This window comes from Gekko japonicus, unplaced genomic scaffold (genome assembly GCF_001447785.1).
Source record: "Gekko japonicus isolate JY-2015 unplaced genomic scaffold, Gekko_japonicus_V1.1 scaffold1004, whole genome shotgun sequence".
NCBI lineage: Eukaryota > Metazoa > Chordata > Lepidosauria > Squamata > Gekkonidae > Gekko > Gekko japonicus.
The window spans coordinates 438,437-465,768 of record NW_015161430.1 but is presented as its reverse complement, the minus strand read 5'-3'; the positions used below and the strand labels follow the sequence as shown (position 1 = coordinate 465,768).

At 47.4% G+C, this 27,332-nt stretch overlaps 1 protein-coding gene across 1 annotated transcript in view; it reads right to left on the bottom strand.

The window, feature by feature from the left end:
* Positions 1-25,458, bottom strand: part of FER1L6 (fer-1 like family member 6) — a 160,532-nt gene extending 135,074 nt beyond the window's left edge. The window contains exon 1 of the mRNA XM_015428956.1: positions 25,442-25,458. Coding sequence (XP_015284442.1) covers positions 25,442-25,458 — 17 coding nt within the window. The remainder of the gene's footprint in view (positions 1-25,441) is intronic.
* Between the last annotated feature and the right edge of the window lie 1,874 nt (positions 25,459-27,332).

The following is a 27,332-nucleotide window of genomic DNA, read 5'->3' as shown; positions in this document are numbered from 1 at the left end:
TGTTGGATTTTGAAATTTGTTTTGCTTCATTTCTTTGGGCCTAAAGTTAGACTGTTGCCACACTATATCTCTTAGTGTATGTGGTTCTGCCATAACCTATACTATGTTTATCCAGTCTGGAAGATTTTCTTTTTTAAGCGTAGTTATTATCTTGGCAAGGTGGATGGCATAGTAATAGTTTTGTAAATTTGGGAATTTCAGTCCTCCCCTCTTATCTGATCTGTATAGTATTTGTGCCCTGATTCTGTGCTTTTTTGTGCCCAGAAGCCGTCCATGCTTGTAGCCACCACCACCTCCTGTGGCAGTGAATTCCATGTGTTAATCACTCTTTGGGTGAAGAAGTACTTCCTTTTATCTGTTCTAACCCAACCACTCGGCAATTTCATGGAGTGCCCACGAGTTCTTGTATTGTGAGAAAGGGAGATTTTCTTTTTTAAGCGTAGTTATTATCTTGGCAAGGTGGATGGCATAGTAATAGTTTTGTAAATTTGGGAATTTCAGTCCTCCCCTCTTATCTGATCTGTATAGTATTTGTGCCCTGATTCTGTGCTTTTTTGTGCCCAGAAGCCGTCCATGCTTGTAGCCACCACCACCTCCTGTGGCAGTGAATTCCATGTGTTAATCACTCTTTGGGTGAAGAAGTACTTCCTTTTATCTGTTCTAACCCAACCACTCGGCAATTTCATGGAGTGCCCACGAGTTCTTGTATTGTGAGAAAGGGAGAAAAGTATCTCTTTCTCTCCCTGCTCTATCCTATGCATAATCCTATAAACCTCGATCGTGTCACCGCTCAGCCATCATAACCTCCATCCAATGCAAAGGCATAGACTGACACAGAAATCTGCACCTTTTAAACTAATCTTCTACTACTAGGGTTGGCAAGCTCCAAGTGGAATACGGTTGCCAGGTCTGGGTTGGAAAATACCTGCAGTCTTTGGGGGTGGATCCGGGAGAGGATCCGGGCTTGGGGAGTGGAGAGGCCTCAGCATGGTACAATTACATAGAGTCCACCCTTCAAAGCAGCCATTTTCTCCAGGGGAGCCGATCTGTGTCAGATGGATATCAGTTATAAAAGTGGTGGTCCCCAGGCCCCAACCTGGAGGCTGAACTTTGTAGGAAAACAACTGTGATATGAAAGGAAGAAAGAGCAGGAAAAAAGTTGCAAAAAAAAATATAAAAGGTCTCATCTGATGAAACCTTGAGTGGAACTGTCTATTGAGCACTGTACCATCAGAAAGACAGAAAGACTTGAGACCAATTTATTTCAAAGGAAACAACTTTAATGGTTTGCTACTCTCTGGATAATTAAAGAAGATATATGTTGGAATGATATTATATCCTGATAATAATTTTTTTCAAAAAAAAAGAGATATATTTGTCCCTAAATACGACTTCGTTATCATATCACAGTTGTATTCCTACGAAGTTCAGTCTGTCCCATGATCTCTTGTCCTTGACTCCCACCTGGAGGTTGGCAACCCTAAAATTGAACCTGGAAATCTCCAGGAATTGCAGCTGATCTCTAGACAACAGCGACCAGTTCCCCTGGAGAAAATGTCTGCTTTGGAGGGTGCACTCTGGAATCTCCAGGAATTTCCCAAGCCAGAGCTAGCAGGGGGGTAGCCAGAAAATTTTGGGCAGTGGGGCAGTGGGAAATCTGGGGGGGGGGCATGGCAGCAGGGGATAGAGAGAGATATATATCCTTTTGGTAGGCAGGTGAAGAAGAGAAGGGTCTTTCCTTACCTGCCAGCACAACGTCCATGGTCGGAGTTGTGGGGCATGAGCCATGAGTGAGGGGGCACCACCCCTAAATGCCCCACTGTGGCTACGGGCCTGGCTGGCAACCTTATCTACTACTGAGAATATGGATTTCCATATTTCAATTTCACAAAGATGTCTTTTCAGAATCTCCAGATTCAGTACATACTAGTAAATTTCTGAGACCCACAGCGTCTCCTGGGAATAAGCCCACTTTCCTGGGAGTAAGCCCCACTGAACAGACCTGAGTAGGCTAGCTGCAGATCGCTGTCCCAATTCTCAGTTACTTTAGTCCATATTGGGCCTGCTGTACAATAGTGTGCAGTACCATGTACCAGTTCAATTAATCCTCCCACCTTATATTTATTTTAATTTATAATTGTGTACATATATCAGCTTCCTATCATATGATTTTCAAGGTAGTTTACATACAAATAAAAGCAAATTGCAGTAAATCCGGCAATATAACACCATTACAGCACAGAGCTAACAATAAAACATTAAAACTAAAAAAGGAACATCAGCTTTCTCTCGCTCCATTGTACAGAAAGGAAAATAAATTTCTACCCCCCCACAAAGTCCATCAACAGAAGACATACCTATTTCTTAATCTAGACTAATATAAACAGGCAGATAAGATTTTACAGAAGCCATACCTATTTCTTAATCTATAAACAGGCAGATGAGATTTTACTCAGAAAGGGTATAAATCTTAATTGGCTGCACAATTTCCAAAAACGCATCCACCTCTCAACTAATCCCTGAGTATTCTGTGTCTTTACCTGTGGGATTGTGGAGTGCCCTCTAAGGATTCCATTTCTCTGACAAATGCTTTCCTTCCAGCGCTTGCCTTTCACATTCTGAACATATTCTCCACCTCACATGTGTATTTGAGATTTCTTTACTTCCAAGTGATGGGTTAGTCAGATATGCAAACACAATCCTGAGTGGAGAACCAGCCAATTGTGCAAACATTAGCTTGCCTTGGCTGTACTAGAAAGAAAGAAAGAAAGAAAGAAAGAAAGAAAGAAAGAAAGAAAGAAAGAAAGAAAGAAAGAAAGAAAGAAAGAAAGAAAGAAGCTTTCTCGTGAAGTACCGTGAGATAAAGAGGGGAGAAAATGCTCCACACCTCATTATCTCGTGGTACTTCACAAGATACAGGGACAAGACTATTCAAAGTGGAACAACATATTAACAGAACCAAAAAAGCATGACTTCGGCTGAAAACGACAGCCTTGCGTCAACTGTCTCTTCCCTTCTGTAACATACTTCCCCATAGTTCAGCTAATGCTGTGTTCTGATGTTACTTATTTATTTAAAACATTTATTAGCCATCTTTCTGCCTTACAGGAACTTAAGACGTCTTACAAAGTAAACAACACAAAACACAATAAAATATTCAGAATACATAAAACATATTATGGCGTGCGCTTCCCCTCCCTTGCCAGTTGGAGTCAAATAATAGGGAAGGGGTGTTGAACCGCTTTCTATATGTAACATCGGGACACAAAATTATGTTCTTGGGAGTGGCCAGGCAGGGGGTACTAGCAGCCATTCTGTGTTTTTGTGCCATTCTGCCCTGAACTTGTGAATCACAAACAACAATGTCATTTTAAAAATCCATTTTAAGGCTTTTCTCCAAAACTGAGAGGCCAATATGGAGCACTACTAGTGGGGGGCGTCATCTTTGCACCACAGGAAATTACTCAATCTAAATAACTTGGCATGTAAAAATAGTAAAATGCATTCATGTTACTGGCTGTGAAGCTGATATGCCTGGATACGTATACAAGATATGTGAAAAACAAAATGATTTCTCCTCATTTCTCTGTTTCCTGGTATGAGTCATATTAATGCCTCCTGACTCAGCCCCACCCCATTGGCTAACTTTGTGGAAAACATTTAATACTAAGGAGGTTCTCCCTGGGTGATAAAGTCAAACCTCACTTCTGTCATAAACTCCTGAGGTGGCACTAGACAAACCATTTCTCTTTCTTACTCAGCAACTGACCTGCGGCCAATCTTCCAGCACTTTCGTAAGGATTAAGGAAGGTCACTTACATGTCATGTGGAATATCTGCAACTGGATCTCCCAGGGTATTCTTAAACATTAAAAAGCAGCAATAGACTGTGTGGTTTTGATCACAGATGCAGTGCTGGAAGAAAGACTAACATTTGCCCCTGTGCTGTTCCATAGCAGACCAGCTTTCAACTACTATGAAAGAAAAGACTGGTACAGTTCAGGTACCTACTGGGGCTGAGAGCAGCTTGAAGAGATTATTTATTTGAGACAAACAGCATGAAGTGAGGCACGTTTAAGTCCCTTCCTCGTGTTCAGGCATCCTACCCATGATCCATTCTCCACTCCCAGCAGCCACTTTTTACTATTAAAGAATATGGTCTGGGGCCTGTCTTCCTGAGGGACCGCCTTTCCCCGTACGTTCCCCAAGGGCACTAAGGTCCGAGTCGCAGAATCGCTTGGTCCCCCCTGGCCCTAGGGATGCTAAATTAACATCCACCAGAACTAGGGCGTTTTCCCTAGATGCACCAGTACTGTGGAATCAGCTCCCAAATGAAATCCGAGCTCTTCACCAATTCCGTAGAGCGTAGAGCGGTAAAGACCGAGCTGTTCCGGCAAGCGTTTTAATAGCTCTGACCACACTGACTGCTCTAGCACTTTGTAACAGATGGCCGCCACGTCTTAATTGTAATTTTAATCTTAATAAGCTATATTTGGTTATTTTATTGATTATACTGTTTTAGACTTGATATTGTATTAATTGTTATACTGGTTTTTAAACTACTGTAAGCCGCCCTGAGCCGCCTTGGAGGGAGGGCGGGGTAAAAGTCTAATAAATAAATCAAGAGATCAGCTGTGGATCTCCTATCTCACTGGTAGTTTGATCCTAAGGCAAGGTATGTGAATCACTTCTGAACATCTGAAATACACTATGGAAAACTTATTATAATTTAACCAGTCTGATTCCCCCTAACAAGTAAATGCATTCATGGAGGGCCCTGACTAATCGCATATGACAAAGTCATTGTGTTCTCAGTTAGGGTTGCCAGCTCTAAATCAGGAAATATCTGGAGGTTTGGGGGGGAGGAGCCTGAGGAGGGTGGGGTTTGGGTGGGAGGAACTTCAGTGGGGTATACTGCCATAGAGTCCACCTCCCAAAGCGGCCATTTTCTCCAGGTGAACTGATCTCTGTCACGGAGCTCAGCTGTAATCCCAGGAGATCTCCAGCCATCACCTGGAATTTGGCAACCCTCATTATCAGTATCTGCCCCTGTCATGTTGATAGACCTGCTGTCGGAATTCCATGCTTGGGCCCTAATTCCCAAGTGTACACAGGCATAATGCAGACTGGGATTGCAGCATGTTGGGAGAGGGGGCTGGGACTTTCCTCTCCATGCCATTTTCCTGATTCGAAAGAGCCCTGGGGAGCCACTGTTTGACCCACTGGGGAAACCTATGTGTACACATGAGCTACCTAGCAGCTCCCCAAGGTTGGTTCAAGTTGGGAAATGAAATGCAGGGAAGACTTAACCACCCTTCCCTGTAACACACTCCCATGTGCACCTAGAATTAAGTTCCAAGCACCAAACTTCCACAAAACGTTTGGCTGGCAGGAACAGCCTGAAAGAGACACACGAGAGTCATAAGGACTTTGTAATAGGTAATTAGACCCTTGGTAGTGCCTACATAATTTGTCCCTATTCCTGAACTCCTGTAGAACAGGATCTAACCCTTGAATTGCTTTTACCATTGATACATAGAGCCAAACTAGGTGAGACCTTTTGTTACTGTCCATGGGGTCCAGACTCCGGAGGGCGATGGAGGGCAGGGGGCCTGGAGTAGTGTGGTCCATGGGATCACGAAGAGTCGGACTCAACTGTGCGATTGAGGTTGGTCCTGGGGACATGGCTCCATTTTGTATAGTCCTGGAATGCTTTTTAAGAACACTGCTTGGTCCCAACTCTGGCCAGGGCCACCGAAGTGCAGAGAATGGAGGAGTTCCTGCCTCCCCCTCCCATGCCATTTTTCTGACCCGAAATAGCATTGGGGGACATGTTGGGAAATAATGTGCCCCAATGCAGTTTCATGTCAGAAATCAGGCCCCATGGCACTCTTAAAAGGCATTCCAGCACTCTACCAAATGAAAGCACGACCACAAGACCTACCAGGGAACGGTGTCTTATCTAGTTTGGCCAACAGATACAGGGTTTCCTGGGTACCTTGTGCTCCCTTCAAAAAAAATGAACAAACCTTCATTAAATCACCTCAACCAGTAAATTGTGACTTCTATGGGGTTTTATAATTGTTGTTTTAATTGTGTTTTTATAATGTGATCATGGTGTCTCCACAGCCATGCTTTAAATCTATAAATAAAAATAAATACGAAAAATCGATCCTTTGTGCGTGCATACCTCATTCATTTGTTCCTTCTTTAGTTCTTTTTTCTTTTTTTATTAAGTGCATACAAAGGTTGAGCAGAAACTCTGCTGTATTTACAAAGGAGGTGTTTCTTTGGGCATCATGATAAATTTAGGTGGGAACTGTATCTAACCACAACTCATATAGGATTTATCAGGGCTGAGAAATTAGAGGGCATACACCAGAACAGGCGTAGCCACTGAACTTAAATGACTCCCTTCAACCTTCTAATATTGGGACAAGAAGCCCACAAGTTATCAGGAACATCCTTGTTCCCCCTTGCTGGCATGGAGAGCAAAATCCTCATGACCACTGCTAGTCCAAGGAAAGGAGAACAATTATCCTGAAGGTAAAGAGTTTTGGAAGTATAGGGCACTGCCAGTGTGGTGAAGTGGCCCACACTGGACTTCGGAGGTCTTTCACACAGAGGTTCTCCCATGGTCTGTATACCAGTGGTGTTGAACTGATGAAGAAATCATACAATGACAGCAACTGGAAAACAATGTTTTGAGGGACTTCAGAGAAGAAACATGGGAGTTTGGCACCCAAGCCATGGGAAAGCCTCCATGAGAAAGACCTCTTAGGCTAGTGGTTCTCAGTTAGTAGTATGTATAACACTACTGGGACTCAGGGTTTTCATAACAATTACTACAAATTCACTTTCCCTCAGTCCACATGTCCACCTTGTTCCGGATGACTCCGGTCAGGCCTGATTCAGATACAGGTGAGCACTTAAGAGGCTCTAGGCATCTGGTTAGCTTTCCTAGATCTGAGCATTCATCTCCTGGCAACATTTTTGGTCAATTTGGATATAGTATATAAGTAAAAATATCACTAGAGAATCTTGTCTATATTTTATTGCTTGACTGATGCATAATAATTACTATTTTATCACAGATAAGGGGTCCCCAACGGGGTGTCTGAGGGCAGCATGGCAGCCAACACCTTTCCTGGTGCCCGCCAAGTTTTTTTTGTAGAAAATGGGTGGGGCAACATGAGGTTTTTGCTCAGGAAGGCTTCTGATTGCCCATTGGAGATTTGATTCGCTATGCAGATTTTTTTTAAAAAAAATTGCTTTGGCAGCAGCTGCCACCATAACACAAGGATCTTCATTGCATGACTGAAGGTAAGCTGCGGTATTTGTTTTGTGGCTGACTGCACCGCTTGTGGTAGCCATTTTGTGGCTGTGCCCACCACAGTACGTCAGAATTCCAAAGGTGCCCACAGTCTCAAAAGGGTTGGGAACCCTTGATATAGACTAAGTTAAAAGTGCATAATACCATCCATTGACTTTGCATGGATAAAGGACAGCAATTACTTGAGCCCATTAATTACTTCTTAAGAAAGCAATCTGGTTACAGGAAAGGAGTATCTTCAAAGAAGATGCACCAAATCCATTCACTTTCCCCTATTTATAGACTTTCAAAATCATCTTCCAACAATAGCGAGCTGTCCCACTTGATAGGTCACATATTCTTGACAAACTAAGGTCCCGGTCACATGGGCCGGAAAATGCGGGGGGGAAGCATGGCTGTTTGCCCCGGAGCAAAGTAACGCACGGCAGCCCGATCACATGTCCTGTGGAGGTCCCGTGGGTATGCCATTAGGCGCTGATCACACGGCTATCCTGCAGCGCGGCAAAGAAGCAGCTCAGCACGATCACACTGGCAATCGCTAGGCGCTGCTTCTGTGGCAAATGGGATTTTTTGCCCTTCACCACAGTGTGCGCATGTGCCGGTGGGTGTTTGTGCGCATCCTGTGGAGATTTAAAAAAAAAAACACATCCAGTTTGCGATGGGACATGGGTGGGCGCCAGATGCCACGGGATTCCAGGGGAAACACGATGAGACACCCGCCCTTGCCCCGTATTTTCTGGAAACTAGCACATCGTATGTACTAGTTTTTTACTCCACATCTTCGGTGGGTTAGCCACACGTGCACTACACTTCCCAGATTTTGCGGTGTGATCGCGCCTGGAAAATCCGCCTATCATCCATATCTTTAGCGTGGCAAATGCTCCATGTGAACGGGGCCTAATTACTTTATAAGTTCAAACACCATACAAGGTTATCTACATTCAAATGTCTTCTTCAAACATAAGCTATGCTAGCTCATCCTTGCTACTTTTTTATCATAACAAAGAATATCTAAAATGGGGCTTACAAGTTTCTCATACTATCTATTGGACTATCTTACAAGTTTCTCATACTATCTATTGGACTATCTATTGGACCCCAACAAACAGACCCCATCTTTGAACTCTGTCTTCAGTTCCATATTTACTTAGATATTATTGCTATTTTCAGATGCTTCTCACACCCGTGCCCACATACATTATATCCACCAGAGACCATATTAATCTGTTACTTCTTTGTTTCTTGTCCCTCGCCAAGGCTATTCTATTCTGGGTCTCTGGACTTACTATTTGGCATGTATAAATGACAGACCAGGTTAACCCTGTTTCTTCTCTTTAGAATTTGGCCTCACTAACCACAGATGGAGATTTAAGTAGGGAATAGTGCAGATTTCCCAACAAACAAGTTTGATTGACAAGCTTACCATGTGTGAATGATCTGATCAGACACAAGCTGATTACCTGGTTTGTTTAGTTAGCACAAAATGTTAAACAGCTGCTCAAGAGGTTTGTATTTTTTCCCAGAAGTGAGCATGGGCAATTAACTTTGCCAAGGACTGCTAAACACTGAAGAGAATGATCTTTAAAAATATCATTTATTTATAACTTATTTATATTATTTTGAAATGTGTAACTGTCTGTGGTTGCATCCATAACAGTGAGCCAACATTTTCCCAGCATTTTCCCCCAGCAGTCCCATGGGAGGGGGGACTTTGGGGGGGGGGAATGGCAGTTGTTATTGCGAATGTGCGCTCTAATGTATGCATATTTGCCAGAATCTCTGAATTCCCAGCTTTCATTTTAAAACTTAAATCTACAGCTCTTTTCTTTGCAGAGGACACCAGAGTGCATCTCTTTCTAAAGAAAAGGATGGTTGGCACCTTATTAAGACCTCAGGCATGGTATTCTAGAGGGTGGGGGCCACCACTGAAAAAGGCCAAGCTCAGGCAGCCACATTACTTAACTCTGTACTGCAGGTAGAGTTGCCAACTCCAGGTTGAAAAACACCTGGAGATTTTGAGGGTGGAGGCTGAGGAGGGCGGGGTTTGGGGAGGGGTATGATGTAGGCTTGCCAAGTCCCCCCGGGGGGGCGGGGAAACCCCCGCCCCAGAGGCCCGTTCCACACCAGCGGCGGATTGGACCCCGGGGGGAACCCTACCCCAACATGCACGTCATCCGGAAGTGACGCGACCACGCCGGGCACACTGGGGGCAGGGTCACAGTCATCCGAGGGAAAACTCTATGGTTTTCCCTCGGATGGTCGTGGCCCCGCCCCCAGCGTGCCCGGCGTGGTCACGTCACTTCTGAGTGATGTGGATGCGGCGCGCGCACGCTTTGTGCGCACTCTCCAGTCACCAGCCTGGAGTCCCCCGCTACGGCGAAAATCAGACTTGGCAACCCTAGTATGATGCCATAAAGTCCACCTTCTAAAGTTGCCATTTTCTCCAGGTGAATTGATCTCTGTCTCCTGGAGATCAGTTATACTCCCAGAAGAGCTCCAGCCACCACCTGGTGGTTGGCAACCATAACTGCAGGGAACATGCACCAGACCCAGCTGTGAAGAGTTCAGTTGCTGCACAGGCTCACATGGTGAGACAAGGTTCTGCAAGTAAACGTTTCAAAGGCAATACAAATGGTATTCAAAGTAGGATAAGGAGGCCAAAGATCTGGGGTGCCATTTTGTCTAGGGCCAGCCCTGCCCCGGTTAAGATTTTATGGGTTTGTGTTGGGCTTCCATCCCCCTCCCCCCAAAAAACCCCATATCTAAATGCAAGCTTGATGCCTGCCTCTCATCTTATGATTTCCTTTCCCCATGGCTATTCTTTCTTTATTAGTTGAAGCATCAGCAACTAGCTGCAACCTAAAAAGAACAGCTGGTTGCTTTTCAGCAAAGGGTTTTATGTGTGTGTGTGTGTGTGTGTACGTGTACGCAATGAAAGAAATTGTACGTGAAGGATAGGTCCATTACCCAACGCATTAACACCCAAGCTCTGTCTGACTTTATTAACACATCCATTGTACAAGAAATCTACCAGAGGTGACACAGAGGACAATAGAACTCGTATCTTTGTAGGATCGCAGGGGAAAACAACCAAAACAATTTCTTCCTGGGAAAAGCCAGAGTCTTATTTGTTTGTCGTGGGTTTAACCATTTAATGCACCATGAGATTTTCTCTTAAGTTGATGCCTTGATTAAATATCAGTCAGGAAGTTTGGTTGGGTGCCTTCCAACGTTAACATAAGTGCTACCGTCAGTCAGAAAGATACTCCAGTTTTCCTGTCACCAATGGGAAGGCACATTTCTTCCATTCCAATGCTTGTGAAATCATTTCACCATTGCTTGGAGAAGTCCATACAAGTGCCTCCATTACAATGAGCTCAAGCATGACTGCTTTATTGTTCTACCAAGACGGCAGTAAAAGCATCAGCTTGGTGGTGGAATCTGAAAAGAGTAAGAGTCCAGTAGCACCTTAAAGACTAACAAAATTGGTAGCAGGGTATGAGCTTTCGCGAGTCACTGCTCACTTCCTCGGATACATACCCTGCCACGAATTTTGTTAGTCTTTAAGATGCTAAAAGGTAAAGGTTCCCTTGCTCGAAAGCCAGTCGAATCCGACTCTAGGGTTGCGGTGCTCATCTCCGTTTCAAAGCCGAAGAGCCAGCACTGGCCGAAGACGTTTCCGTGGTCATGTAGCCGGCATGACTAAACACCAAGGCGCACGGAACGCTGTTACCTTCCCACCGAAGTGGTACCTATTTATCTACTTGCAATTTCTTGCTTTCGAACTGCTAGGTTGGCAGGAGCTAGAACTAGAGACGGGAGCTCACTCGGTCATGCGGCACCCGGGTCTCGAACTGCTGAACTCCTGCCCTTCCACAGCCTGCAGGTCAGCGTCTTAACCACTTAAGCCACCGCAGCTCCCTTTAAGATGCTACTGGACTCTTAATATTTTCTTCTCCTACAGACAGAATAACATGACGACCCATCTTGGTGGTGGAAAATGATACAAAGCACAGCTGACTTCTGCTGATCCCATGGAGTTTTCAAGAAGAAGAGTTGGTTTTTATATCCCATCCTTCACTACCCAAAGGAGTCTCAGAGCAGCTTACAGTCACCTTCTCTTCCTCTCCCCACAACAGACACCCTGTAAGGTAGCGGGGGCTAAAAGAGTTCTGAGAGAACTGTCACTGACCCAAGGTCACCCAGCAGGCATCATGTGGAGGAGTGGGGAACCAAATCCGATTTTCCAGATCAGAGTCTAACGCTTTTCCAGGCAAAAAAAAAACCCTCCAGGATCCTACCAGGATTTCACATTTTGGAAGGACCATAAATAATGCAATCTCCTGTTAAGTGCTCTTGGATTGCAAAAATTGTAATGACTGGACAAGGCCTGTGTGTAAAAGAGAGAGAGAGTATGGTAGAGAAAAACAATTTGGGACAACTGCAACAGTAGCCTGCAGAGAACGTGGTCTGAACTTATTTTATTTTTTGCCTGGCTGGAATGCTCCAACTTAATGCTTCCAGGATTCCTAGATGACACATATGTCCATGATCTATTTCAGTCTGTATTCAGCCCTGGTTTTGAGATGGAAAACAATTTAGGGGGTTCCGGTGGGTGAAATCCACTTACAAACGGACAAGGCTAATGCATCCCTTCTGGTCCGGCTTGATTTATTCGCAGCCTCTGACCTAGAAGACCACTCTATTGTCCAGGAACATTTAGAGACCTAAAGGAGGCATGAAGGGAATCCTGCTTCAATGGTTTCAGTCTTCTTTTGAAGAAGAAGAGTTGGGTTTTATACCCTGCTTTTCTCTACCTTTAAGAAGTCTCAAAGGGGCTTACAATCATGTTCCCTTCCCCTCCCCACAACAGGCACTTTGTGTAGGGTTACCAGGTCTGGGTTGGAAAATACCTGGAGTCTTTGGGGGTGGATCAGGGAGAAGGCGGGGCTTGGGGAGGGGAGGGGAGGGGCCTCAGCATGCTTATAATGCCACAGAGTCCACCCTTCAAAGCAGCCATTTTCTCCAGGGGAGCTGATCGCTGTCAGCTGGAGATCAGTTATAAAAGTGGGAGATCCCCAGGCCCCACCTAGAGGCTGGCCACCCTAACCTTGTGAGGCAGGTGGGACTGAGAGAGTCCTGAGAGAACTGTGACTGGCCCAAAGTCACCCAGCAGACTTCATGTGGAGAAGCAGCGAATCAAGCCCAGTTCTCCAGATTAGAGGCCACCAATGCTCCCTCTAAGCTGTGGAGTCTTGTGAGCAAAAATTCTACTTGGTGAGCTACTGGCATTAAAGTTGCGAGCAAGTGATTTGGCTACTGCATAAATCAGTTTGCTCTGGAGCCCTCCTTCCTGAGCTAAGACAAAAATGTGTGAGCTGGAAGCTAAAAAACTGTGAGCTAGCTCACACTAACTCAGCTTAGAGGGAACACTGGAGGCCACCACTCTTAACCACTACACCATGCTGGCTCTCTGTGATCTTCTGGCAGATCATAGTCAGAGTTAGTCATCAGGGCACTTTAAGGCATGAATTATGTTGATTTGTAATGTCAGTGTTCTAGCGGGGACTTAGGCTTGCCAAGTCCCCCTGGGGGGCGGGGAAACCCCCACCCCAGAGGCCCGTTCCCCGCCGCCACCGGGGGGAGCTCCACCCCGACGTGCACGTCACCAGGAAGTGATGCGATCACGCGGGGCACACTGGGGGCGGGGCCATGACCATCTGAGGGAAAACTCTATGGTCATGGCCCCGCCCCCAGCATGCCCTGCATGATCGCAGCACTTCCGTGTGATGTGGATGTGGCACGCACATGCACCAGGAGCAACCTGGGAGTCCCCCGCTCCGGATCGAGGTAATACTTGGCAACCCTAGGGGGACTGCTTTGCCCACTCTGTTTGGGGTAAGTTTTTCTTTGTCAGAGATCAGTCTATCTGTTTCTCACTCCTACTTTACTGATGGCAAAGCAAATTGATATGGGGTACAGAAGTGTCCTTCTCAATTACATGTGGCTATTTTTCCTCTTCATCTTTACTACTATCACCTCAACCCTAGACTACTGTAACGAGATGCCTTGAAGACAGAAATATTCAAAACTTCAATGAGTGCAAAGTATGGTGGGCCCATCTTTTGGCTGGACTGAGCGGATACAAACACATCACACCTATCTTGGAATATCTTCAGGTGCTGATACTTACTTCTAAAACCTCATTACCTAGGGACCACACACCTGAAGGAGTATCTCTCCTGCTGTGAATGTATGCACCATCTACACAACTCTACAGGACTGTTCTGGCTAAATGTGCCACCCGTGAGGACTGTTAGATCAGTGTCAACCCAGGCATAAGTCTTTTTACTTATAGCTCTGACCTTTTAGAATGGTGTTCCCAAGTTGATCACGAAGACATCCTCTCTGTCACCTTTTAAAGCATCGGGGCCTAAATTCCAGTGAAAGTGGTGCAGTTCATTCTACATATGAAAGTGCCGCCAAGTTACAACCCAGCAAGAGGCTTTCAAGGCAAGTGAGAAGCAGAGGTGGTTGGCCATTGCCTTACCTCTGCAGAGTCTTCCTTGGTGGTCTCCCATCCAGGGCTATTTTTGTGCAGGAACGCACAGGAACGGAGTTCCGGCTGGCTTCCAAGTTGGCCACGCCCAGCAGGAACTCATTGGCATAATAGGCCACACCCAACAGCAGAAACCCATTAGGATTGGCTACATTAGGGGTGTGTGGCCTAACATGCAAAGTAGTTCCTGCTACAAAAAAGCCCTGGGTTTGGACAACAAACAAGGTAAACAGAATAAGAAGCAAAAGGTGGGTGTGGCTGGATGAGCACACTTCTGGTAACATGGGGGTGTGGCCTAATATGCCAATGAGCTGTGCTGTCAGGGGTGTGACCTAATATGCTAATGAGTTCCTGCTGGGCTTTTTCTACAAAAAAAAAGCCCTGCCCCCATCCAAGTACTGACCCTGCTTAGCTTCCAAGAACTGATGAGAGTGGGCTATACCATGCTGTCTTCCATCTGCAGTTCATCCTACCATCTACTTCATCATTCTTCTACGTGTGTGAACAAGGCTGCAATCCTATGGGTATCTACCTTAGACTTAAGCCCTGCTGAATGAAATATGACTTGCTTCTGAGTAAACATGCATAGGCTATTGCTGACGCAGGGCTTAGTAAGGAGAGGTCCCGCTGAGGTCTACAACACACCACACAGCAATTTTGGAATAAAGAACAGGCCACAGACCAAGGAGCATTGGCAAAGCATGGGGGTGGATCTTAGAAAATCGAGCGAGCCACCTGCCGCCCGATAACCACATCCCTCAGCCCGCCTGCTGAGGGAAAATCCCGGGAGTGACAAATACTACTGGTATCACAAGGGCGGATGCCTCTGCGTGGTACCAATTTGACACCTACCTGGGGTGAGCCTGGCACAGCCCCCGAGATGGGCCTACTGCATGTTGGCTCAAACCCCCAGACCCCTTAAGGGGGTCCCCCAAAAGGGGGAGGTGGACATGCAGGCCTGTCTCCCCAAAAAGGATCCACCCCAGATGCGCCAAACTGCCAACTGTGACAATAACAAACTTAGAGAAACTTTTAAATCCAGGGAGGGTGGGTGGGGGTCCGACGAAAACCACACTGCCACGCTTCACTGGCAGCGCTGCTTAAATCTGCCGGGCAGGCTCTACGTCATCACTGCGTAGAGCTCGCCAAATTCAAGACCAATCAGCTCCCCCCCCCAGCTGGCGTGGAGCCGGCCAATGCGGTTGTCCCAGTTTCCCGCCTCTGCTGGCCGTTAGACCAAAGGGGGGGGAGAAGACCTCCTCCAGCCCTCCTTTGCCCACGCAGCAATCCGGCCTTTCAGGTAAGTCTTGGCCTTGTATATTATAAATCCTTTAAAGGAGCAAATCAGCCTGAACTCTCCCTAGAAGCTAAGGCCCCGGTCACACGAGCAGGAAAATCCGCAGTGGAAGGGAGGCATTTTAGCGCCAGATTAGAAAGATGCGCGGTAACACGATCATACGGTTCCCCGAGGTGCCGCACATACGGCGATAGCCGGCGATCACATGGCAATGTTGAAGCGCATCAAAGGCCAAGAAGAACCGGCATGGTGCAATCAGACGTGCTACGGGATGCATGCACGTGCTGGATGCGCCGGATTAACTCTGCTTCCACGATCCGACGCTCGCCCGCGACCCGCGTTTTCCGGTTGCTACTACCTGTCACGGCAGGACCAGGGGGCGTGACACAAGCAAGCAAAAGTCCAGGAACAGTCCGAGGTCAAGCCGGGCAAATCAGGTAGCAAGGTTCAAGCAGGTTTAAATCACAGTCCAAAAGCAGGGTCAGACATACCAAAGTTTCAAGTCCATAAATCACAACAATACCAGAGGAGTCAGAGATGAACGCAGGGTCAACAAAGCCAAAGGTCAAAAGCCGAGGATCAAGCCGAGAAGAATTCCACAAGGTCTGGAGCAGAGATGCAAGGATTCAGGTCCTGAACAAACGACGTTGCCAGCACAAATGACTGCTGGCAACAGACTTGCATATATACAGTGCTAGCTAATCAACTCATTAGCTAGCCAGGAGTGAGGACAGGATCCTGTCAGTAATCAGGGCTAAGAGATCTTCTGGCACGCATGCGTGCATTCTGCCTTCGCTCTCTCAGCTGTTGTCTTCTTACATTCCTGAGCCTGGTTACAGGTGGAGGCGAGTCTGATGATGAATTACTGGGCTGCAGCAGAGACTGATCCCTTGCAGGTGTTCCCTGGGAGGCTCTATCCTCCTCACCACTTAGATAGCTTTCAGCTACAGGATCCAGTCTTTGCCTTTCTGCTGCAGTACTGTCCTCAGGAGCCTGTTCAGGGTCCTCAGGAGCCTGTTCAGGGGCATCAGCAAAGGCAGGCATGACATCAGCAGGGGCAGGCATGACACTACCCTTTTGCTGGTACTTTTTAAATCCGCTTCTTCGGGCCGACGGTACGGGTTGGTGACGGGTGCGCTACGCTTCCCAGATGTTGCCGTATGATCGCGCCCGTTTGATGCACCCTCAACCCGTCCGTTTCACAGGGCACATCCTCCCGTGTGACCGGGGCCTCTAATGACTAAACTGAATCTATTGTAGGTTGGTCACATTGCAAGAAGACAAGAGTGACTGGAAAAGACAATAATGCTAGGAAAAGTTGAAGGCAGAGGAAGATCCAAAGAGGAAGATCGAATATGAGATGGATTGAATCTAAAAAAGGAAGCCATGGCCCTCAGTTTGCAAGACCTGAGCAAGGCTGTTAGCGATAGGACATTTTGGAGGTAATTAGTTCATAGGTCACCATGTCAGAAGCAATTTGATGGCATATAACACACACAAAGAAGCCGTAGGGTACATGGTCTGACTTACCTGAGGGACCACCTTTTCCCACATATACCTCCAAGAGCACTTCAGTCGGGGACCCAACACCACCTGGTGATTCCAGGCCCCCGGGAGGCAAAGCTTGCTGCGACCAGGGCCAGATCCCTCTCAGTGGCAGCCCCTACCTGGTGGAACGAGCTCCCGAAGGAGATCAGGGCCCTGTGGGACCTTATGCAGTTCCGCAGTGCCTGCAAGATGGAGCTCTTCCACCAGGCTTTCGCATAGGGGCCCCCGCCGCCACCACCATCAATGGTGGCGATAACATTGGGATTAGGAAACATCACTACACAACAATAGGGCTGCCAAGTGGGGGCGGGTGGCGGGTAAACCCCCGCTTTGGAGGCCCGATTTCCGCCGCCGTGGAATCAGGCCCCAGGGGAACCCCATCCCCGCGTGCGCGTCACCAGGAAGTGACGCGGGCATGCCGGGCACAGTGGGGGCGGGGCCATGGCCATACAAGTGAAAACTCTATGGTTTTCCCTTGTATGGCCGTGACCCTGCCCCCAGCGTGCCTGGCATCCTCCTGTCACTTCCGGGTGACGTCCTCCCGTCACTTCCAGGTGACATGCACGCACAAGACGCCAGCCAGGAGCCCCCCGCTCCCGGCAAAGATACACTTGGCAACCCTACACAACAAACACTGGGGATGAAAGGTGGTCGCCTTGATCAAGGTAGTAGTCATGTGACTTGGGTAGGGTTGCCAATCTCCAGATGGTGACTGGAGATTTCCTGGGAGTACAGTTGACCTCCAGGCGACAGAGATCAGTGCACTTGGACAAAATGGCTGCTTTGGAAGGCAGACTTTATGGCATTATACCCTACTGAATTCCCTCTCCTCCCCAAACCCTGCCCTCCTTCAGGCTCCATTCCCAAAATCTCCAGGTATTTCCCAACCTGGACTTAGGTCTCATGCCAAACCCCATTAAATTATACTTGGAGAATTCAAGTGTAATAGAACTAGTATTTACATGAAATTTTGCTCTGTCAGATACCCAAATGTTCAAACTACTGGAAGGGAAAATATGTAAAAAAGACTATTTTATAAGGCACTAAAACTTCTGGTTCTGACTATCACAAACATACACACAATGAACTTACAACAGATCACTTTTTCCTGCTGTTCCCTTGCAAAATTACTCTGCAGCCTCACCTAGTGGCTCTGGGAGGCACACAAACCTGGCCAGAGTTTTCACATCACTGTTTCGTTTACCTTATCAAGCCAATTATACTTATCCATTAACAGCAAAAGTGGAAAGATCAAGACGGGTAGCTGAGTTTGTCTGTCTGTAGCTACAGAGAAGAGAAAGAATCCAGTAGCACCTTAACAACTAACATAATTTGTGGCAGGGTAGGAGCTTTCGTGAGTCACTGGTGTGAAGAAGTGAGCAACGACTCATGAACGCTCTTACCCTGCCACACATTTTGTTAGTTGTTAAGGTGCTACTGGCAGAGACTGAACAAGAGAGAGATCTTGCCTGTAAGTACACTGTAATTCCATGATTCTGAGAAATCTGCTGATGAAAGAACATGAACGATTTTAGAAGAAGAGGAGATTGGATTTACACCCTGCCCTTCACTACCCAAAGGTGTCTCAGAGTGGCTTACACACTCCTTTCCCTTCCCCTCCCCACAACAGACACCCTGTGAGGTAGGTGGGGCTGAGAGAGCTCTGACAGAAACTGCTCTTTTTCAAGGACAGCTCTTAACAGAACTATGGCTTGCTCAAGTTCATCCAGCCAGGTGCAAGTGGAGGAGTGGGGGACTCAAACCCGGTTCTCCCAGATTAGAGTCCGCGCACTTAACCACTACACCAAACTGGCTCTCTTACGGGGGCCTTCAATGCAAATAGATGGTTTATTTGTTAAATATGCCTGTAAGTACACTGTAAATACAGGTAAAAAGAAGAGGACTGTTATGCAAATTACATAAAAAGAAGAGGACTGTTATGCAAATTACATAAAAAGAAGAGGACTGCTTTTTGTGAAGAGACACATTTTAAAAATCCTCCCTTCACTGTATTACACTAAGATTTATCCCTATACTCCTTCTGAGTTATGCAGCCCTGGCAGAGACCACCACCCCCCCCGCCGCCCCTATTCAATTTATCAGCCTGATTTCTGTGACAAAATAAAACACCCAGTGAGTACAGAAAGAATTGGACCATGTCGGAACTCAGTCTGTTAGATAAAGGTGACGATGCAATCCTAAACATATACACCCTTCTAAGCACATTGACTTTAATGGGCTTAGAAAAGTGTAAGTCTGCTTGGGATTCCACTACAAGCCCGGTAGAAAGAATAGGAAGCTGGTATTTTATTAGGGTTGCCAAGTCAATATTTCTTACCGGGAGTGACGCACAATGTCGATCGCGTTGAAGGCGTGGCCCCGATCGTCGGAGGGAAAACCATAGAGTTTTCCCTCCGACGGTCGGGGCCACGCCCCCAATGTGATTGACATGCTTCGGGGGCGGAGTTCCCCCTGGGGCCCGATTTGGCGGCGGCGGGAATCGGGCCTCCGGAGCGGGGGTTTTCCCCACACCCGCCCCCACTTGGCAGCCCTATATTTTGTAGAAACCAGAAAGACCCAGAAGAAAGCTGAAGAAATGTGTTGCTATTTTTAGGAAAACGTTGCTACTCATAAGGGCAGCATATCCAGGTAAGATGTTTAATGTCAGGTATGGAAGGGATACCTGGCAATTGGCTGCTCAGTGTAATATTTGTTCAGGTCTTGTGGCTCTCATACATCTGGTGTTTATTCTGTGTGGCTCTTACGTTAAGCACGTTTGGCCACCCCTGAGTTAGGCCTTAAGTCTGCAAGCCATCTCATACATGAATGGGAGGCAAACCTGAATCTGCCATAAGGTTTATACTCAACAGGGAACATCTGCCAACTAGGATATCCTAAGAAGTATATAACTTATTTTATCTATGTATCTAATAGCGATGCATGGCCCCCATAAGTGGATATATAAATCTGCAGATCAGGGCCATAATGCTAGACAGATTTTCCTGCAAACTTGGGGGACCCCAAATACAGGTGCTGTTATTTCAAGAAGCGGAAGAAGAAAACAGCCTGGAGAGATATCCTGGGGTAGAGGGAGCAGGAGCATTGGGGGTAGGGTTGCCAAGTCACTTACCTGCCACAGTGGGGGAGACCCGATTCCAGTCCAGGACATTCGCACACGTGTTGCGTGATGACATCACCCGGAAGTGATGTCATCAGGTTGGCACATCACCGACTGACGCTCTAGCAATCAACCTGGAAACTCTATGGTACCATAGAGTTTTCAGGTTGATTGCTAGAGCATCGGCCGGCGATGTGCCTGACGCGATGACGTCGCCTCTGGGTGACGTCATCGCACCGGGCACTTTGGGGGTGGGGTTCCCCCCCGCCGGCCTGATCTGGAATGGCGGGTTGGGGGCCTTTTCAGTGGGAAAAACCCCGCCCCCCCAGGGGACTTGGCAGCCCTAACTGGGGGGAGTAAAAGGGGATCAGTTTAGTTGCTAGTGTTGTACTACTGATGTGACGCATATTCACAGTGAAAACTAAGTACCAATATTTTTTAAGTCCCTCTCCCTCCAGGACCATACTTCCCCTTGAAATGACAGGCCTGACCCCCAGCAAGCTGTATTCGAGAAAGAAAAAAAGATCTTTTAAAAACCATCACCAAATTGCATGTATTTTCCACCCTTGGTCATATCCTTCAGAAAAGGAATCAGAATAACGCACGAAGCCGCTCAGAGTCTTTTCTGAATGCTAAAGCTTAACCCTAGATCCTGTGAAACTGAAAAGCCTACATCTTTAAGCAGCCCTTGTTGAAAAGAGGGGAAGAGGAAATCTTGAAAGAAAGCCAACACTTCTCAGAAACCAGGAAGCACAGGGCAACCCAGTTTTACTTGTTTCAAGTTGGCTATAATTCACATTCCTGAATCCACATAATGATTTCAGAACGTATTCCACAGGAGAGGGGGGGAAAGGTAACCTGCAGCTTATCCCTTAAGCTCTTTAGCATCACAGTATCCTCTGTAATATCTCACAAAAAGCTTTGTAGCCTCAGAATAAGGGAAGAATGTCTGCCGTCTTAGGAAAAGTTTCTCACTCCAATACTGAGGCAAAAAGCTTGACAGTGTACCCAGAACTTTGCAGATATTCTGGAAAGTTCCAATTCAAAGGCCTGTTCCAGTGCAATACAATAAACGCTGGACAGCTTTCGTGGTAGTTTCTGTCCCCCTTTAAAGGAGGTTTCAGTCATGTATACTCCGAGGCCCTGTGATGAAGCCTCCCAATACGGGGTGCACATGAGACATGATACTGACCAGCCTCAAACCAAATGCCATGCAGGACCTTCTCAGACCGATTCCACAAAAGCAGTTGTCCCACCCTCGGTCTCCCATTCCCCCGGTTGTACTGCTCCATTTCCCACTATTTGCTGCGCAGCCGCATTTTGACTGGCTTCTCCCCCTGATTTCCCCCATGTCTTCTTGATCCTTCTGACCCATGTCTCCCCCCGATTTCCCCCGCATCTTCTTGATCCTTAGGGGGAGATGTGGGTCAAAATGTGGCCACGCAGCATATAGTGGGAAATTGAGCAGTACAACCAGGGGTCATTTCCTGCAGGAGCGCACAGGAGCAGAGTTCCGGCAGTAAAGAGCCCAGGGGGTGGGCACATGCAACAAGCCTCGCCCCCTGCTCCCAGCAGCCCCGGGCCAGGAGGAGCAAGAAGCAGCCAAGTAAGTTGCAGAGCTCTCCCCGCCCGCCTTTCCCAGCAGCTCCCTACCTTCCTTCATTCCTTCCCCTCCTTCTTTCCTTCTCTCCCTTTCCCTCCTTATTTCCTTCTCTTCCTCTTTCTTTCTCTCCTTCCTTCCTTCCTGCACAGATCTGTGTGTTTCCCCCCCGCCATAGCTAGCAATCCGAAACAATCCAGTGGCAGCTTTAAGACCAAGTTTTATTCAGGTACAAGCTCTCCCTCCTCTGCAAGGACAGATCTGCACGCCCCCCCCAATAGCTAGCAATCCAAAACAGTCCAGTGGAGCCTGAGCGGTGGGTGTTGCCTTCTGACACACTTCCAGTGATCTCAGGGGGCGTGGCATATGCAAACGAGTTATGCTAATAAGTTATGCTAATGAGCTCCTGCACCTCATTGTCTATGAAATAACCCCTGAGTACAACCAAGGGAAACAGGAGACCAAGGGCGGGACAACAGCTTTTGCAGAATCGGTCTCAGTTTCATTGGGACTTCAAGACAAAAGTCTGAAGACCTGTACTGAGAATTAAGCAAAAGAGTCAGTGTAGTGTAATGTGTAGCGTGTTGGGCTTGGGTCTGGGAGACCCAGGGACAACCCCCCAGTTTTTCACGGAGTTCGCTGTGTGACCTTAGTGGGCCGCTCACACTTGCTTTTGGCCTAACGTCTCTCACAGGACTACTGTTGTGAGGATAAAATTGAGGAAGAGAGAATGACATATGCTTCTTTGGGTTCTCATTGGGGTGAAAAACATGGTATAAGTATAAACGGATGGTTCCCTATCTCTCTCCTTATGACCTAGCCACAGTGATCCATGCAATGGTCACCTCCAGGCTGGACTACTGTAACTCACTCTATGCTGGGCTGCCCTTGAGGCTGACTGGTTCAAAATGCAGCAGTGTGTGTCCTTACAGGGGCACCTTTTAGAGCACACATCCAACCAGTGTTCTGCCAGCTACATTGACTCCCAGTGGAGTACCAAATCCAGTTCAAGGTTATGGTATTAACCTTCAAAGCCTTGAGTGGTCTGGGACCTACATATCTGCTGGACCGCCTCTCCTGCTATGTCCCTCAAAGAACTACACTCATCAGAACAACAGCTGCTGGTGGTCCCTGGCCCTAAGGACATCCATTTAGCCTCGACCAGAGCCAGAGCCTTTTTGGTAGAACACTCTCCCAGGCCTGTAAAACGGAGATGTTCCACTGGGCCCCCCACCACAAGAAGGGTTTCTTTGAGGAAAGCCATTAAGATCCTATAGAAGAACTATTGATCAACAGCCACACAATTGTGTCACAGAAACTGATTGTCCTACCCAATCCATTAAGCAGGAGCCTTTGTAAATTGCTCCACAGTTCCACTTGCCTAAGCATAGCTGTACTACTAGTTTAATAGGAATGTCCTCTTTCCAGGGAAGCCCAAGAATCACTGTAATGAAGTGGAGGTATTTATTTTAAGCAATATAAATCCCATACTTTATCAAACACCAAGACAGCTAACAGTCAAGCCTTACAAAAAACCAAAAACAATTACACAATAAAAAAAATCCAGTGATAATAAATCTCAACAATAACATTAGGTAAAAATATGGATGCCAGGCAACTGCCTCACACCCCCAGGAGGATTTGGATTAAGCCGTAGCGTTTTTCGCAGTTCCTAGAGTGTTGCCCCTAATGTCATGATGTCACTTCTGGTTTTCAGCAAAAGTGATGCAGTGGCAGTGCAGTACCAGCACACTCACCCCAATTCCTGCCATTCCCTCCCATTGGCCTTTCAGGTGCCAGTAAGCAATGTTGGGGATTTGCTGAGAGGTTTCCCACCATAGCAGGACACTGGGCACCCCTAGGTAAAACCACAAATTTACATGCATACAGCATAAGAGCAAAAAATAAAATTAATTTAATAATATTGAACCAGTTAAAACATCTGTTTGCAAAGCAGCAGTTCATACAGCACTGATTAAAAATCACAGCAACACTTTGCATGGCAACAATATAATTCTTCATAACCTGTAAAACCAGAGTGGCAAACCAGAAAACATTGCCAAGTTAACGAACTGGTAACCAACAAAAAGGCTTCGCTTGACACAGAAGGCACCAGGCAAGCCACCCGGGGAGGGGGGGGCTTACTAGGAGTAGCAGGGAAGCCCATCTGATGTACAGTGACACATCCACATCACTGCCTATGTGACCTGGAAGAGACATCATCACATCCGGGACATTGGATCAACACTCTGGTAATTTGGCAAAAACTCTACAGTAAATTTGGCTTCTACCATAGAGTTTTTGTCCAAATACCAGAGTGTTATCCCGACATCTTGGATATGTTTGGGGGTCCCAATTCAAACTGACATCACCGTACAATTTGATGGGAGGCAGTTAAACCTTCTCCTTGTGACATTCTCCTGATCTGAAATGGGGCCAGGGAACTGCTCTTCGCTACCTGGGGGAAACATACAAGCACCCGTATCAGTACCTGTATGTTTCCACAACAGGGTAAATACCGGCTCCCCTGAGACATTTCAGATGAAGAAATCTCCCCTCCTGTCACACCAAGCCCTGACCAGAACTGGGGCTCCTTGAGTTTAGAAACCCAGTGGGAGCTCCGATCATGGAACTATCAGCTTCTCATCTGGCCTGGCCATCAGGTAGGTAAGCCTCCCGCGATGATCTCAAAGAACAGGCCAGATTCTACATGAGCAGTTGGGCCTTCAAGGACCCTGAGGAACCACCTATTTAGGGTTGCGGAAGCTTCACGTTCCTGGGATCCCAGATCACCGCAGACTGTGACTGCAGCCATGAAATTAAAAGACGCCTGCTCCTTGGGAGGAAAGCGATGGCGAACCTAAACAGCATGATAAAAACTAGAGACATCACCCTGCCAACAAAAGTCCGCATGGTCAAAGCAATGGTATTCCCAGTAGTCATGTATGGCTGCGAGAGTTGGACTATAAGGAAGGCCGAGCGCCGAAGAATAGATTCTTTTGAACTATGGTGCTGGAGAAGACTCTTGAGAGTCCCTTGGACTGCAAGAAGATCAAATCAGTCAATCCTAAAAGAAATCAACCGTAACTGTTCCCTAGAAGGCCAGATAATGAAACTGAAGCTCAAATACTTTGGCCACCCAATGAGAAGGGAGCACTCACTGGAGAAGACCCTGATGCTGGGAAAGATTGAAGGTCAAAGAAGACGGGGACGGCAAAGGATGAGATGGTTAGACAGTGTCATAGATACAACGAACATGAAATTGAGCAAACCTCAGAGGACGGCGGAAGACAGGAGGGCCTGGCGTGATCTGGTCCACGGGGTCGCAAAGAGTCAGACTCGACTGTGCGACTGAACAACAAAAGTTTTCTGGTATCCATCCAGAATTCATTATTGCAATCCCGTACAATACATTAAATCCCACATAGGGATGCCAGCCTCCAGGGGATCCCCTATAAATTACAGCTCATCTCCCGAGTACAGCGATCAGTTTCCCTGGAGAAAACAGATGCTCTGAGGGTGGACTCTCTGGCATTCTACCCCACTGAGGGTCCCTGTCCTTTCCAGGCTCCACCCCCAAATCTTCAGGAGTTTCCCCACCCGGATCTGGCAACCCTACCCCCACATCCCCCGACAATGGCCAGGGAGGACCTGGCAGCCCTAAATCTCAGTGAGATAACAGCAAAGTCCTCTCCTATGGCACACCCAAGACCACTTTAACTGAACAGGCATAGGCACTCATTCAGCTGCACGGCCATCATAGCCTGGAGATCCTTAACAGTTCTCAGTCTGAGGGAAGTCAGAAGTTCCTCAAAGAAAGAGGATAAGAACAAGCTGGAACATAAATATTACCGTACAGCTTTCGTTTTACCACTGGCATTTTTCGGGAGCAAAGTGCAAGTCTATTCCCAGGCCTTGTTTCTCTTCCTTTTGGCCTCTGTCGCATTCTCACGGCCTCTCAACATGAACCAGAAAAAGGAAACTTACTTGGGCTGTTTCTCCATCGTCCCCTTCTCTGCCACACTCAAAATGTCAATAGCCCACTAAAGGCTGTACGTTCTGTAACTAACCCAGAAGTACATCCTCCTCCTTCAACCACCAGCCATGGTATCTGCCTCCCGTTATTGTTCACCGGCCGAGATAATCAGCCGCTGCTGCAGGGCGGGGCTCTTCAAACATAATTGTATTCATTGCTCTTCTCGCTTGGGCCAAGAATACTTAAAACCACGCAGTTCAATGAAGCAACGCAGCATCACAATTCAGGCTGGGCACTTTCTTCCAAGGGGATCCTGTGGAAGTATTCTTACTGGTTTGATGCTTAGCTGTGGCCGGTGCAGGGTTGCCAGCTCCAGGTTGGGAAATACTGGGAGATATTTGAGATGGAGCCTGAGGAGGGCAGGTTTTGGGGAGGGGAGGGACTTCAATGGGGCATAACGCCATAGAGCCCACCTTCCAAAGTGGACATTTCCTCCAGGTGAACTAATCTCTGTCGCCTGGAGATCAGTTGTAAACCCAGGAGATCTCCAGCCACCACCTGGGTGTTGGCAACCCTAGTCCAGTGGGTTTGTCCTGCGCAGCATCTTTGCCATGGGTCACTTCCTGTTTGGTTCCAGAATAAACTGCTGTGGACATATATACACAAGACTCCCCCCTCACACACCTTTTATTCAGGGGTCGTTTCGTAGAAAAGGAGCTAGGGGAACTCATTAGCATAACTCATTAGCATATGCCACACCCCCTGACATCACCAGAAATGTATCATAAGGCCACACACCCTGCCCCCAACGATTCCGGCCGCCACCGCCGGCCTTGCAGCTCCACTGCCGAGCCCCATGAGGGGCCCGGTGGTGGACCTGCAAGGCCGGCGGGAGTGCAAGGAAGCCCCGCGAAGGCCCTCCCTGGCCCCAGGCAGGCAGGGGTGGGGAGAGGCAGGGAGGAAGCAACTTACCCTCCCTCTTCTCCTGCCTCCTCCTGGCTGAATGAGGGCCGGAAGCAGGGGGCGGGGCTTCGTCATGTGCCCCACCCCCCATACCTCACCCGGGGGAACTGCGATCCCCCGTGATCCCCCCCGAAATACCTCTGCTTTTATTGCTGTATAATGTGTTTATTTGCATAACCTGTATCCCACGTTTCTGCCCTTACAAAGGCTGTGAAGACTCTGGCCAAGAATCAAATCTTCATGCAAAGGTCTGAGACCCCTTGGTGCACAGACCATTCTCCGAAACACATTTGCCAGGGTTGCCTGGGAGGAGGGAGAGATTATTACAGTCATCATTTTCTGTGTGGCAAACAGCACCTTAATGATCTATTTACGGGGTCAATTTTAAATGACGGGTTTGCCCCCTTTTATAGTTGGCAACAGATGGGGCTATAATTTCCAAGAAAAGGGAGAGGATATTAACCCTTTCCCCTGAACTATTACCTCTAATCTGCTTGTATCCCTGTTGGGGAAGAAACATGAGGACACATGTGTTTTCCCCCTAATAGGAAGTAGAAGCATCTTAGAGGTATTGAACAGACATATATGAATGCATAAAGCGGCCTTATTTTAGCCTTGTTCGCAAGTTACAGTGAATGTCTGTACAATCCATGTTCACTATACACTTGATTTTTAAAGAAATGCATGCACTGAGTAATTCTCGCGCTGCTAGAGATGCCGGCCTCCAGGTGGGGCCTGGGGATCTTTCAGAATTACAGCTCATCACGCTAGAGAGATCAGCTCACCTGGAGAAAATAGATGCTTTGGAGGATGGACTCTGTAGCATTATACCCCACTGAGGTCCCTGTCCTGCTCAGGCTCTGTCCCCAAATATCCAAGAGTCTCCCAACCTGGAGCTGGCAACCCCGCTCCCTCCCATCCCCCGCTGAGGGGACTTGG